This window comes from Geotrypetes seraphini, chromosome 12 (assembly GCF_902459505.1).
Source record: "Geotrypetes seraphini chromosome 12, aGeoSer1.1, whole genome shotgun sequence".
Taxonomy (NCBI): Eukaryota; Metazoa; Chordata; class Amphibia; order Gymnophiona; family Dermophiidae; genus Geotrypetes; species Geotrypetes seraphini.
Window position 1 is genome coordinate 23,074,302 of NC_047095.1, and position 16,003 is coordinate 23,090,304.

General features: G+C 41.3%; 1 protein-coding gene across 12 annotated transcripts in view; it reads left to right on the forward strand.

Moving 5' to 3' along the window:
• The window catches only part of EVI5 (ecotropic viral integration site 5), a 363,365-nt gene that overhangs the window by 100,818 nt on the left and 246,544 nt on the right, over positions 1-16,003 (forward strand). For all 12 annotated transcript variants that reach the window (XR_004536596.1, XM_033916075.1, XM_033916071.1 and 9 more), the window contains 3 exons: positions 250-393; positions 4,260-4,349; positions 4,460-4,557. Coding sequence is in view for 11 of the 12 variants with exons in the window: in XM_033916075.1 (XP_033771966.1) it covers positions 250-393; positions 4,260-4,349; positions 4,460-4,557 (332 nt within the window). In the remaining variant the exon portion in view is untranslated. The remainder of the gene's footprint in view (positions 1-249; positions 394-4,259; positions 4,350-4,459; positions 4,558-16,003) is intronic.

Here is a 16,003-nt window from a genome sequence, read left to right on the forward strand (position 1 = left end):
AGTTTTACTTGTTAGTTATGGGGTAGGATATGTGGATGCACTTGTTTTTAGATTACAAGACAACCAAAGCATACATTTTAGAAGGATGTTTAGACTTTTTATAGCCACTGTAAGGCTGCTCCGATATATGATAGGCATTTTTTGAATCACAGAAAGAAAATAAAAATGAACTGAACACCCTTGAAAATGTAGCCAGTGAATACTTTTTAATCTAGATGTACCCATCCTAAATTTTGTCTGTTTTTCTAGGAACAGTTACCAGAACTTTATATGCACTTTCAGGCCCAGAGTTTCCATACCTCTATGTATGCCTCCTCATGGTTTTTAACAATCTTTCTTACAACATTCCCATTGCCCATTGCAACCAGAGTGTTCGATATCTTCATGTCTGAGGTAAGCAACTCAAGATGTGTCTTTATCTGGCAAACTATTACTTGCTGTCTACTTAGCCCTGAATAGCTATGCTTAAAATAGTCTACTTCAAAATAATATATGCATGGTTCTATAGTAAGATGAATATGTCTTTTTCTGATTTAACTAATGCCAGTGCCAGTGCATATGGCCTTTTATTTTATTACCGAGTTTGGGGCATTTACTTTTATAATAATAATAATAATAACAACAGTTTATATACCGCAGGACCGTGAAGTTCTATGCGGTTTACAATGGTTAAAAGATGTTACAAATTAATTAGAATTTACAAGGTTAGAAACTAGTTATTAACAGCGCTAGAGATCAGTTATTGTGGAGTAGGATTGAACAGGTTGATTGAGGTACGTGAAGAAGCAAAATTGGGAGGGGATACTATGAGGCATTCATGCTGAGAAATTTTGCCTGTATGGCTTATGTGCTGAGGCTTGTGTTCTTGAGGCTTTCTATATACCTAATTTTTTTTAACAAGGACTGTGGCTGAAGTGAACCAGAGTTGAAATTGCTGTCAGTTTTTATTATCACTGCTGTTAGCTGATTTATGTATTGCTGCAGTTTGTCTCCTTTAGGAAAAGCAATATACAAATGTGAAAATCAAGACTATTACATTATTTAATACATCAGTTCTTTCATGCTTTCTTTAATTTAACATGTGTACTTATGTTCAACTTGAGTATATGATGAATATTATATCTCATAGACATAAAAGAGAAAATACAGTGGTGCCTCACACAACGAACTTAATTGGTTCCAGGAGCAAGTTTGTTATGCGAAAAGTTCGTTATGTGAAACGCGTTTTCCCATAACAATACATGTTAAAAAAAATAATTCGTTCTGCAGCATAAAATATGCTAAGATGACATAAAAAAAGATAAATTTGTCAAAATGGTGAAAATGGTGGTCTTGCTGAGGCCAAACTCTTTGACGAGGTCACACTGTTTTACCCCACAAATTATTTCCCGTTTCATTTCAACAGAAATCACCTTCCTGCTTTTTTTAGAAGCCATGATATATAAAAAATATTGAGTTTATCTTAAAAGGACGACTGTATACAGTGAGAGAGGGCAGTTAAGCGCAGTGACTAACGACTGCCTGCAGTGCCTGCGCGGAAGGATGCAATACATCGGCAGCTCGGGCGACTTCGTTGTGTGAAACGAAGTTCGTTGTGTGAAACGAAGTTCGTTGTGTGAAACGAAGTTCGTTGTGTGAAACGAAGTTCGTTGTGTGAAACGAAGTTCGTTGTGTGAAACGAAGTTCGTTGTGTGAAGTTCGTTGTGTGAATCAAGACATGAAGTTCGTTGTGTGCAGCGTTCGTTGTGCGAGGCGTTCGTTATGCGAGGCACCACTGTAATCAGTTTTAGAATCAAACTGCATTAAGGATATATGATAACATAATAAATGACGGCACATAAAGACCTGAATGGTCCATCCAGTCTGCCCATTAAAAAATACATGATTAAATTAACTTGTCTCTTCTTTGATATTTCTGGGCCATAGATTGTAAAGTCCGGTATTGTCCTAGGTTCCAAATGCTGAAGTTGTCATCCAAGCTCTCTCCAGCCTATCAAACCATCTCGTTGTTTGCAGGATATCTTCCGTAAAGTCTGGCCAGTAACATCCTCATGTTCCAAGTTAGTGGAGGTCCCATTGATGCCCACCCCAGCCCATCTTACACCAAATCACCATATATGGGACACAGATCATGCAAGTCTGTCCAATACTGGCCTTAGTTCTTTTAATTTACATCCTTCGTTTTCTAATTAGAGATCCTCTATTTTTGTCCTATACCTTTTTGAATTCCATCACTGTTTTCCTCTCCACCACTTTCCCTTGGGAGGGCATTCCAGACATCTACCACCTTCTTGTGAAGAAGAATTTCCTAACATTGTTCCTAAGTCTTCCTCCCCGCATCCTCAAGTTATGTCCTCATTTTACCATTTTTTCTTCTCTGGAAAAGATTTGGTTCTATGTTAATACTTTTAAGTATTTAAACGTCTGTATCATATCTCCCCTGCCCCTCCTCTCCTTCAGAATATACATATTTAGGTCTTCCAGTCTCTTCTCATACTTCTTTTGGTTCAAACTCCTTACCATTTTCGTCACCTTCCTCTGGACCACTTCAAGTCTTTTTATATCCTTCACCAAAGAAATAACCAAATTACCCTCTTAATCCTCTGTCTCCTTTTAGTAACTAAATTGGCATGGCTTGTGGAATACAGTGCAATTTTTGGAAAAGCATTGTTTTTAAAAGTGTTACCTTACAAAAAAGTGTCAAAAGTAGTAATGGCTTCTACATCAAGAAATGTATATACTGAGTCGTTATTCATAGAACATTGATGAATCCACATGAAGAGTGACAACTAGATAATAACAGGAACTCTCCCTGCCATGGGATTAGTCAGATGAACCAGGTGGTCATCTGTGAATTCTGCTGTCTTAAATACCTGGCCCCCCAAATTTATTTTCCATTTGTCATCTCCCTTGTATTCTCCTTAGCAGTGGTTCCAATATTTGAAGAGCTAACAAAGGTGACAGTGAATATCTTTGCTGAATGCCCTACTACAACAGGAAATGCTCTGTCCCAATTCCATCCACCAGGAATGAGGCTGTTGGCTTGGTAAATACCCCAACCATAGTTTCCTAACATTACTGTAAGATATGCCTAGACCTTTGCAGTCTACCAATAGGTCAGGTTTTCAAGGTACTTGTAATGAATATGCTTGAGATAGATTTGCATTCCTACTACTTTCATTGTATGCAAATCTGTCTCTTTTTATTCATTAAGGGTAGCCTGGTACCCTACGAGGACTGGGAGTGAAGACCATGGCTCTAGTCAAATATTGAGAGTATGATTGTGCTATTGAACTGATGCCTGGGACAAAGCTATCTGCCTTTCTTTTTCACTCAACCTCTTTGAATACCCCCTTATTTTCTTCTGTTGTACCTTTATCCTTTATCAGTTTCTCACCTGATCGTAGATTGCATGATTGGGCAGACTGGATATTGTCTTTATCTGGTTTTATTTTTCTGTGTTAGCTCCAATTGCTCTAGTTTCTCTGGAACCTTTAGTTTTTTGAAGGTGGGGGGTGGGAAATTGAGGGAGGTTTTAGGGAGATTATGGTAACTTGTCTGTCTTAAATTTTTATGGTAATCGGTCTGGTATGTATAAGAAACACTATGTACCATGCTATTCCATTCTCCTGAATGTTTATTAGGAAAGATAATGAAAACCAAAACTTCTTGGGTCCAAATGTACCAGTTCATGTGTTTTTCTTTTTTCCCCCTATTATGTCTATATAAAAGACCACTGATTCTTGCTATGGTGTTACTAACTAGACAGTATTATAACATATTTGCATTGGTATAATTATGGTCAGGCCATAATAGCAGGTGAAAGTGTGTTTTGTCTATTTTGTTTTTTAAATATAATTTAGCCATGTTTGGTAGCATGGTGGGGCAGGATGGATGGCATGGTGAGGAAGGAGGGATGACATGTTGGTTTCAGTTCTCTTGAAGTGTTGTTGTAAATGTTGCAGAAGCGACATGGATGTAGCATTTGAAATTGAGCTGTTTTTGTGTTCAATAAAGTTATCAACCTTTTAATGAAATGTATGGCAATGACTTGACTACTGTAGTCTGGAAAGATGCTGTTTGCTATGCAACTTGCATGTTCCAGCCACATATGAAGGAGCATGATGAGGGAAAATATTTTATGCAATACCAAAAATGCTTTTGCTGCTTGTAGATTTTCAAACACAGTTTTTACTTATTCAAATAAGCATCATGTCATTGAGGAAATTTTTGTATATATTTTCCCTAATACATTTCAGGGTTTAGAAATAGTATTTCGAACCGGACTAGCTCTTCTGCAGATGAATCAAGCCGAGCTAATGCAGCTTGACATGGAAGGGATGTTACAGGTAAGTCATCTATATAATGTATATGGATGTCTGTTGGATTTTTAAATTTAATCACCATTAATTTATTGGGTTAGTACTAATTACATGGAATCTTCTACTCTACCTTTTAGCACTTTCAAAAGGTTGTTCCACATCAGTTTGACAGTGGTCCAGACAAATTAATCCAAGCTTCTTATCAAGTCAAGTACAATGCAAAACAAATGAAAAAGTAGGTACTAAATTTACTAAAAATGTTTTTGCTTCACTGATTTTTTTTTTTTCTTTCCTGTTTTATAATCTAAATGGTTTAAACTAAAGAATAAAAAAACTTTGTATAGTAATTTTGTGGCTTTTATGTTTATTGGTTAATTTTTATTTTGAAATATATACAGTGGTACCTTGGTTTACGAGTGCACCGGTTTGCGAGTGTTTTGCAAGACGAGCAAAACATTTGCAAAATCGGTGCCTCAGAAACCGAGCATGGCTCGATTTACGAGGGCCCCCCCCCCCCGCAATCCGGCACCCCCCCGACGCGATCCGGCACCCCCCCCCCCGCCACGATCCGGCACCCCTCGATGCTTCTTACCCTCATCTGGGCACCAGCACTGGCATGTCCTGTGCTTGGTGCCGGTGCCCGAAGATCGGCCTCCTCTTCTGCTAGGCCTTGAGCATCTGAGCATGCTCAAGGCCTAGCAGAAGAGGAGGCCGATCTTCGGGCACCGGCACCAAGCACAGGACATGCCGGTGCCCAGATGAGGGTAAGAAGCGGTTGGGGGGGTGCCAGATCGTGGCGGGGGGGGTGCCCAATCGTGGCGGGGGGTGCCCAATCGCTTGGGGGGGGTGCTGGATCGTGGCGGGGGTGCCCAATCGTGGGGGGGGGGGGGTTGCCGGATCGCAGGGGGGCCTTCGGGGGGAGCAATGCTGGTTCTTGTGGGGGGGGGGAACGCATCAAAGCGAATTTCCATTATTTCCTATGGGGAAACTCGCTTTGATAAACGAGCATTTTGGATTACGAGCATGCTCCTGGAACAGATTATGCTCGTAATCCAAGGTACCACTGTACAAAAAGCCAATATCAAATAGTAAAACTGACATCAATGTAGACTACAAAAGTTAACAGGTTAATTTTTTTAAAAATTCTGTTCTCTGCATTTAATAAATGACATGGACTTTGCCTGGATGAAATTACATCATTGTATGTTCCTTCCTTAAAAACACTACCTTGACCTGTTTTTGCAAAGGTGGTGCTCTAGTTGCCAGGACCATAGAAGAAGTCACACAAGCAGGCCCCCATATGAGTTCTCAACTGACTATGATCTAAAGTGGCACAATAGTGTGTAAGCTGACAATAAGCATACCTATTTCCCCACTTCTTCCCAACTCTTCTTTGTAAATCTACAAAATCTACTAGAGTCCCCTCATTTGTGATTACATGATCCAGCAACATTGTCATTCCCCAGTATGAAAAGGGAGTGGCCCCTTAGCGGAATCTGATGTGTTGCATACGGGTCTCCATCCAAATTCCACTTCCATGCGTACACTGAGGAGCATAACAATAAACTTTGTTTAAACCAAATGGGAAGTTGTGCTGTCAAATGCAACAGAGAAAATTCAGCTCTGTAAAAAGACCAATTATAATTAAACACAGATAAACTCATCGACTAGACCAGTGTTTCTTCAAACCAAGTACTCGTATGAAGATAAACTAAAAAGGTTAGGGCTTTTCAGCTTGGAAAAGAGATGGACTGAGGGGAGATATAATTGAAGTCTACAAAATCCTTAGTGGAGTAGAACGGGTTCAAGTGGATTGATTTCTCACTCCGTCAAAAATGACAAAGACTAGGGAACACTCGATGAAGTTACAGGGAAATACTTTTAAAACCAATAGGAGAACATAAGAATAGCCTTTCTGGGTCAGACCAATAATAATAATAATAACAATTTATATACTGCAATATCGTTAAGTTCTATGCGGTTTACAATAGATTAAGCGAGGTACAAATTGATTGAATTTAAGAGGGGGAAGAGGAGAGTTATTAGGACCGGAAATGCGTTGTTGAGGAGAAAGAGATTAATAGGACAGAGGAATCACTATGGAGGAGAAAGAAGATGAGTGGGTCAGTTGTCTAGATACTTTAGGAACAGTTGAGTTTTTAGACGTTTTCTGAATTCCTTATAAGTAATGGGCGAAAGCAGTTGATCTAGGTCTTTACCCCACAATGCTGCTTGATGTGAAAGAAGGTGTTCATGGTGTTTTTTCAGTTTACAACCTCTAACTGGGGGGGGGGGGAAACAAAGTAGGAATGAGAGCTTCTCTTGTGTCTGTTGGCAGAGAAGGAGAAAAGGTCAATTATGTATTTAGGGGCAAGTCCGTTTAGCGCTTTAAAGCAGAAGCAGGCGAATTTAAACTTTATGCGTGCTTCCATCGGTAGCCAATGTAACTGCCAGTAGTAGGGTGATACATGATCGAATTTCTTTAGTCCTTAGATTAATCTGACCGCTGCATTTTGCATTAGTTGTACACATCACATATTTTTTTGGGAAATAGCTAAGTAGGCAATGTTACAGTAGTCAAGTTGACTTAGTACGAGGGATTGGACCAGGGTTCTGAATGCCGACGTATCGAAATAAGCTTTAATGGATCTGAGTTTCCAGAGAGTGAAGAAACCCTTTCTGATTAAGGAGTCCACCTGGTCTTTCATGGTTAGGCATTGATCTAGAGTTACGCCTAGTATCTTTATGGTGGGCTGGATGGGGTGATTAAGTTCATTGATGCATAGAGGTGTTTTGGTGTCAAACGGATGTGGTGAAGCAATGAAGAATTTTGTTTTTTCTGAATTAAGTTTGAGCTTGAAGTTTGTCATCCATTGCTCCATCATATTTATGGCTTCTGAAGCCTTGGGAATAGTTTCCGAGATAGAGTCAGCAAATGGGATTATAATCATGAAGTCATCTGCATAACTGAATAGTTTTATCCCCAGCTGAGTTAATTGCAAGCTCAGTGAGGACATGTAGACGTTAAATAGCAGTGGAGACAATGGTGACCCTTGTGACACACCGGATGGATTGCTCCAGGTATCGGAAAGCTCATAATTGAAGCGTACCTGATAGGTGCGGGATGTAAGGAAGCCACGAAACAAGTTCAGCACCTTGTCTTTGATACCAATGGCGTCTAGGCACTGTAGCATTTTCCTGTGGTCTACCAGGTCAAAGGCTGAACTTATATCGAATTGCATAACCAATGCATTGAGGCCCCTGCTAAACAGTAGGTGCAGATTGTCTAAAATAGCTGCAATTACTGTCTCTGTACCGAATAAAGGTCTGAAACCAGATTGGGTTTCGTGTAGAAGAGAGAACTGATTAAGATAGTCCATCAGTTGGGTATGTACTAGTACCTCCATGATTTTTACAATAAACGGAATGGATGCTACCGGTCTGTAGTTGGTTATTAGGGCTGAGGGTTCTTTGCGATTTTTTAGAATTGGGGTTATTATTATGTGACCGTTATTAGAGAGGAACTTCCCATTTTTTAAGTTGTGGGCCAGGTATTGTAGCAATGGTTCATCAAGCCCAGTAGCCCTTTCTCATGGTGACCAATCCATGCCACCAGTACCTGGCCAAAACCCAAGGAGTATCAATATTTCATACTACCAATCCAGGGCAAGCAGTGGCTTCCCCCTGTCTTTGTCAATAACAGACTATGGACTTTTTCTCCAGGAACTTGTTCAAACCTTTCTTAAAACCAGCTACGCTATCCACTCTTACCACAACCACTGGTAATGTGTTCTAGAGCTTAACTATTCTCTGAGTGAAAAAAATTTCCTCCTATTGGTTTTAAAAGTATTTCCCTGTAACTTCATCGAGTATCCCCTAGTCTTTGTAATTTTTGCCAGAGTGAAAAATCGATCCACTTGTACCCGTTCTACTCCATTCAGGATTTTGTAGACTTCAATCATATCTCCCCTCAGCTGTCTCTTTTCCAAGCTAAAGAGCCCTAACCATTTTAGTCTTTCCTCATACGAAAGGAGTTCCATCCCTTTTATCATCTTGGTCGCTCTTCTTTGAACATTTTCTAGTGCCACTATATTTTTCTTGAGATAAGCCCTACCCTCTGTTTTCTATCCGATAACCAATTCCTAATCCACAACTGAACGTTGCCACCTATCCCATGACACTTAAATTTTCGCATGAGCCTCTCGTGAGGAACTTTATGAAAAGCTTTATGAAAATCTAGATACACTATATGAACTGGCTCACCATTATCCACATATTTATTCACACCTTCAAAGAAGTCAAGCAAATTAGTGAGGCAAGATCTCCCTTGGCTGAACCCTTGTTGACTCTGTCTCATTAAATCATGTTTGTCTACGTGTTCCACAATTTTAGGGCTCCTTTTACGAAGGCGCATTAGGGCCTTAACGCGTGGAATAACAAGTGCGCTAGCCGCTACCGCCTCCTCTTGAGTAGGCGGTAGTTTTTCAGCTAGCGTGCGCTAATCCGGTGCGTGCGCTTAAAACACTAACACACCTTCGTAAAAGGAGCCCTTAGTTTTTATAATTGTTTCTACCATTTTGCTGGCACTAAAGTGAGGCTTATTGGTCTGTAATTTCCTGGATCTCCCCTAGAGCCCTTTAAAAAATCGGCGTAACACTGGCCACCCTCCAATCTTCAGGTACTACAGACAATTTTAGCAACAGGTTACAGATCACTAACAGCAGGTCAGCAATTTCATGCTTCAGTTCTTTTAGTACCCTGGGATTTATACCATCTGGTCCAGATGATTTATCACTTTTTAACTTGTTGATTTGGCTTAGTACATCTTCCAGATTCACCGAGATTTCTTTCAGTTCTTTCATCATCACCCATGAAAACCATTTCCGGTTCAGGTAGATCTCTTACATCTTCTTCCGTAAAGACCGAAGCAAAGAATTCATTCAGTCTTTCCGCTATGGCCTTAACCTCCCTGAGCGCTCCTTGATTATTCAATGGTCCCACAGATTCCCTCACAGGTTTTTTGCTTCAGATGTACCTAAAAAAATTGCTATGAGGTTTTGCCTCTTTTGCAAGTTTCTCTTCATATTCTTTCTTAGCTGTCTTTATCAATGCTTTGCATCTAACCTGCTAGTGCTTGTTTTTCTTCATTCGGATCCTTTTTCCATTCTTTAAAGGATGTTTTTTGGGCTCTAATAGCCTCTTTCACTTCACCTTTTAACCACACCGGCTCTTGTTTCCTCTTCTTTCCACCTTTGCTGATATGTGGAATACATCTGGTCTGGGCTTCCACGATGGTATTTTTAAATAACATCCATGCCTGGTTTGCAGTCCTAACCTTTGCAACTGATCCTTTAGCTTCTTTTTAACCATTTTCTTCATTTTATCAGTCACCCTTTTGAAAATTAAATGCCTCTGCAGTAGATTTCTTTTGTGATGTTACTCCTGGTATCAGCTCAAATTTGATCATGTTATGATCACTGTTTCCCAGTGGACCCAATACAGTTAACTCCTGTACTATGTCTTGCATTCCATTAAGAACCAGATCTAAAATAGCACCCCCCCCTCTTGCCGGATCCTGTGTCCAGTTGCTCCAAGAAGCAGTCATTTATGATATCTTGGAATTTTACCCCCCTAGCATTCCCCGATGTAACATTTAACCAGTCAACGGTGGGGTAATTGAAATCATATAAACTAAATAAATTATCCACAAATAATCTGGATGACAAGATCAAAAGCCCCGGCAATTCTCTCATGTATGCAGCTATCTTGGAGACCCAAAAATATGGGAGAAAAAAGGCCTCAGTTAAGCTTCATATGGCCATCCAAAAATACTCCCAGTCAGAAATATTTTTCAAACTCCAGTTACTTTTAAGGTCTCCAAAACTGCTATTTCTTAGCGACAGAGTTTAGACTTGTCCTCCAAAGCCAGCATCAAAAAATTGAAACCAACCACTTAGCTTGCTTTTGAGTCCAATCTGTCCAACACAGCTATCTCACAGATGGTATCTTCGGCAGCATTTCCAACTACTGTTGTTCTGTTGATCCAAACACTCAGCAGAGATCCAACAGGGTCATCCCTGTTTCGCCCACTGGCTTCTTCAGGAACCTCCTGCCTTGTTTCACTTAGCTAATGGACAGCAGAATCCCCAAATCCAAAAGCAAAAATTACAAAAGAACAAAAATAGCAGACGTGGCTTCAGAGCTGTTTTTGTACCCAGGTAACACAGTGTCCCATTGATTGTCCTCCTTCTACTAGGTCTCCTAGATGCCTATTATATCTATCTCATTATTCAGTGCTATATACTCTAACTCTCCTATTTTAAGCACCCAGTTCAAGCAGATCCTGAGGGCGGTGAAGCATTGGGTTCATTCCCCACATCTGGTAAAATTGCCAACAAAGCCTGTGCTGCTGATGCAGAGTCATATACGGTAGTGGTCCCATTGTATGTGATACGGAGCTTCGCTGGGAAGTTCAGTGCAAAGCGAATCTTATGGGCAAACAATTTTGTGCAAATTGAGGAGAATGTTCTGTGGAGTTGCTAGAATAGTCCAGAAAGCAAAGGAAACGGTGATCTTCATATTTCAAAAGAGTTCCAAACCGCAGTGCCTGATGTGTCACTGTCTTATGGGCAAAGTTGAGGATCATCGCTATAATTACCCAGGGCCTTACACCCGCTGCAGGTCTTGCACCAATGCGGTGAGCGCGCTCAATGTGCAGAGGTCCCAAGGTCTCTGGAAGCTGCAGGCAAGATGGTTGCCATTCCTCAAAGAAGCGACCCAACTCCACCTCTGGTAAGAACTTGGGCAGGCCCCCAAAGCAGAGATTTTCCGCTGATTGCAGTTCTCCAAGTTTTCTATCTACTCCTCCAGGAGCCGCAAGCAAGTCTCGTGCTGATCTGTTGCGGCCTGCACTTTTTGTACCCTGTCCTCGATGGCCCTGATGCACTGTTGAAAGGCACCAAGCTCCCAGTTCACCTCCTCAATCTTTCCATGTACATTCTCCAATTTCCGATGAATAGGTAGTAATCATTTGTCTAGAATCGTTTCTAGTACCTCCGTAACCTCTAAGGTTATCTCTGATACCCAGATTGATGCTATGGAGGGGCCCACAGGGCTGGGAGATGCTGCCATTTTTTCATCCAGCCCTTGTGCCCTGTCCTTCTCTCTCCGCATCAATTTTGCGGCCGGTTCCACCAACAATTGTAGCCACGCAGGTAATCAACCGCCAGCACTCTTGAAAGTCTGGTTAAGAGGGGGAGGGGTGTCTGAATCACCAAAAAAGCTGATTAATCAGGTGGGCAGCAGGAGAGCTTTGCTTCAGCGACCTCTCCTGAGCATGATGTCACCAAAGGGGTCTGCTTTTAAAGATCCCTGGAGAAGCAAATTGGGCTCTTTGGAGAAGGTGCAGGAAACCTTAAAAAATGAACAGTTTTCATTGATATAGAAGAGTGCTGCAATTCACACAAAATAATTCTTAGAAATTTGAAATTCTTGGGGTTTGTTTAAAGACCAAATGTGATAGGTTTGATTTATTAAAAATGAATTTTTGAGTGTTGGGAGAGAATGGAATTTGACCAAAAGAAATATTTTGATATGGAGGACTCTTGTTTCTTTTTCAGTTTGTACTCTAAGCCTCATTTATATTAGTATTAAGTTATGTGCAATTCTAAATTACAAATGTTTCTAGAGAATTTTGAATCTTTATATCCTTCTGTAAAATCTAGTGATTATAAAAGCATTTGTGTATACAGTATATGTGAAAGAGTTCTCATTTTTGTACATTGTCTTTAAGTCTCTTATAGTTCTCCATACTCTAGCAAAAGATTTAGTGGAGCTCTCTCCAGACACAATACCTATTTTGTCATGTTCAGCCCAAACTGGACTACTAGAAAACTTGAATCTTTATAGGCTATGTTTGCATATCTGAAGGGACCTTTTTGGTTTAAAACTCATGTATTTATTACTGTTGGAACTCCGGGATCTCCTTTTGACTTTTAAGAGAACAAAACTCTTTTATTCAGTATGGGGCCTTTACATACAATCTTTGCCTCATCGCCTGCGTAGTTCTATCTTAAATCGCTTGGGGGATGCAGCCTTTCGTCCTCTTGGAAGGCTTTGATTTGGTTGTATTGACTGTTGCACACACACAGCCACCATCCTTTCTATTTCACTGCATGAGGGGGGTGGGTTAAGGGTAGGTAGGAGGGTGTACGATGGGATTAGCAGATCTGAGGGAGGGATTTCTCCAGGGCTCATAAGAGTCCAGGGCCTTGGTGTGTTTTGATGCTGTTTTCGCTCCTCAGGTGCTGGGGGGTGGGGTGGAGAGGTCAGGTTGGGGATTGTCGTCTGCTCTTTTTGGTACTTGTGGAGGCCAGTTTCCCTATAAGGCTGCTGTTCCCTTCTTATTGGGCTTGAAAGAGAGTTAGTTCATCTCTGCTTTTTCTTGGGTTGTTATATTTATTGCTCATCCTAACTTAACACCTCTTGGGGTTTTGGGGGGTGGAGGGGTTATAGAGTTCTTGAGTTGTCTATTATTCTGGTTGTCCTACTACTTGTTGAAATCCTAGTTGTATACTTTTTGTACTTCTTGCAGTATCCTCTTTATCGCATTGTTATGCTTTTCTGCTTTTTTTTTATATAGTTGGGGGAGGGGTGAATTTGATGCTGGATGCTATCTGTTATTTTGTATAAGCCTTTAAACCTCGAAGGTGCTCAGAACCAATATATGGTAAGAAAGTGACCAAACCAGGGCAGGAACTCCTGTAAGGACTTTCAAAGAGTCTATCATTGTACCATCCTCAAACGGTAGAAAGGTATTTAAATTTTGGTGAATGTCTTTTTGTGCTATTTTTCTTCTTTTTTCTATTAAATGTCCATTTAAAGTGTCCAAAGCTTAAATGAAAGCTATGATCCTCAAGATAGGCAAAACTTAACTGTGAGTGTTTAGGACGCCAACTTGCTACAGCAGGAACAGGTGGGTCCTAACGCGTTTTGCCGACAGGCTTCTTCAGAGAATCCCCATGCTGGATGGAACATCAAGTTCAACAACTTCTTAACGAAAGAAGATAGAGACAAACCATTATAAGTGTTCAAATCCCATACACTCTCACAAACTCACGACGCTGTTGGCTGGATACCTGAATCTTCACTTCTAAACCGATTGCAATCAGCAGCGTCGTGAGTTTGTGAGAGTGTATGGGGTTTGAACACTTATAATGGTATGTCTCTATCTTCTTTCGTTAGGAAGTTGTTGAACTTGATGTTTCATCCAGCATGGGGGTTCTCTGAAGAAGCCTGTCGGCGAAACGCGTTAGGACCCACCTGTACCTGCTGTAGCAAGTTGGCTTCCTAAACACTCGCAGTTAAGTTTTGCCTATCTTGAGGATCATAGTTTTCATTTAAGCTTTGGACACTTTAAATGGACATTTAATAGAAAAAAGAAGAAAAATAGCACAAAAAGACATTCACCAAAATTTAAATACCTTTCTACCGTTTGAGGATGGTGCAATGATAGACTCTTTGAAAGTCCTTATAGGGGTTGCTGCCCTGGTCTGGTCACTTTCTTACCATATATTGGTTCTGAGCACCTTTGAGGTTTAAAGGCATTTTCATTTTGGTTTTTGTTTCCTTTTTCGTTTTTGTTAGTTCACAGCCCTTTGGGAACTTTCTCTATTTGAATTTCACCCAGTTGTTATATTGGGGATTTTGTATAAGCTGCATTCTTGTTTATTTCATTGGTGACTGTTCTTGCCTATTGGCTTTGTTTTTGGCTTGCATCAATAAAAAATTGTTTGAAACTAAAACTCATGTACTACAAATGTTTGTTAATCTCTCAATCACTACTTGCAAAGACTCCATTTATGTAAAACAGACTATACCATATTTTAAAGAGAAGAGGTATGATTAGGCATTTCTGCAGTTGTGACTTTGTCTTGTGAGCTGTCTTTTGTCTTTCATCACCATTACCAGATAATACTTTTACATCCACCTTGGCATTTTAACATGTCTACCCCCATACCAAAGCCCCCATTTCAATCCAGCCTAAAAAACATACCATTTTCAAGTTGTTTTGAAAATTTGAACTTAATTGTTTCTGCTTATGGCCGCCTTATTTTTTTTTTTTTAATGGCTATAACTTATGGACAGACTGGATGGACCGTTCAGGTCTTTATCTGCTGTTATTTACTATGTTATTTCATCCAAAGACTGCTTCCTCATTAGACTTCACTTATTGCAGTTGGCCCAAGTGTTATGTAAGGATCTCCCCCCCCCACCCCAAGGTGTTTTGCCTGTATTTATCTGTTTTGGTAGATTTTAAGTATCAAAGTGCAAGAACTTTTATATTGTAAAGCTCTATATGCATCTGGTGGCACTATACAAATGATGTTGTGATTGAACATTGATGTCTTTTTATCCCATGAGTTCATAAGATGTGCATAAGCAGGAAGAGGTATGCTCTGCATGATGAGGGTTACACATGGAGGGAGGAGAGTTGTTTTAATAAGCCTTGCACTGAAGCTCAGCACATGGTTTTCTAACACATACATGAAACAAAGAATAATTGTGTGAAAATAATTTTCATGCAAAAATATGCATAAACTTGAGAGAGCACACTGATTGCCATGGAAATAAATATAGACAGGCCTAAGTTAGCAATAGAATCTATATTTGCACACAAAAAATTGTATCAGAACCTGAAGATACATGCACATGTTTAGAATGCTATTCTGTGCATAAATATTATTGACTAGTGTTTAAGCCCGTTACATTAACGGATGCTAGTAAAGCCTCCTTCCCTTACATATCCCCTATTTTCAGCCCCAGCTCCAAACCCATTTTTACCACCCCCTGCCCCCTTCTCCCATCTGTTCCCTTTCAGCCCGAGCCCCCTTTTCTCACCAGCAGCATTTCCCTCACCACTCCACTTCCCTGCCCAGCAGCACCTCTTCCCTGCTCCCCCGGTCCCTCTTCCCTGCTCCCCCAGTCCAGTAGCACCTCTTTCCTGCTCCCCCTATCCCTCTTCATTGCTCCCCCTGCCCAGTAGCACCTCTTTCCTGCTTCCCTTGTCCAGTAGCACCTCTTCCCTGCTCCCCCTGTCCCTCTTCCCTGCTTCCTCGGTCCAGTAGCACCACTTCCCTGCTCCCCCTGTCCAGTAGCACCACTACCCTGCTCCCCCGGTCTAGTAGCACCTCTTCCCTGCTCCCCCTGTCCCTCTTCCCTGCTTCCCCTGTCCAGTAGCACCTCTTCTCTACTCCCCCGGTCCAGTAGCACCTCTTCTCTGCTCCCCCTCACTGCCTTCCATACTTTGTCCCTCCAGCACCCTCCAAAGCCAATCTGCCTGCTAGCCATCCCCCTGTGCAGTAGAACCTTCTCCCCCCCACCACTATCGCTGCCATGCAGCCGACCCCATTGACCCTCTCACCGCGAGACGACCGTCAAACCTACTTGCTCCAGCAGCAGCTGCATCACACTAAAGATGCTGCTTCGCGGCCTTCCCATGCTCTGATTTCCTCTGCTGCGTCTCTGATGATGTCATCAGAGACGCGGCAGAGGAAATCAGAGCATGGGAAGGCCGCGAAGCAGCGTCTTTAGTGTGATGCGGCCACTGCTGAAGTCGGGAGGTTTGTGCGTCTCGCGTTGAGAGGATAAATAGGGGTTCGTGTGCGCAGGGAAAGGGTGCA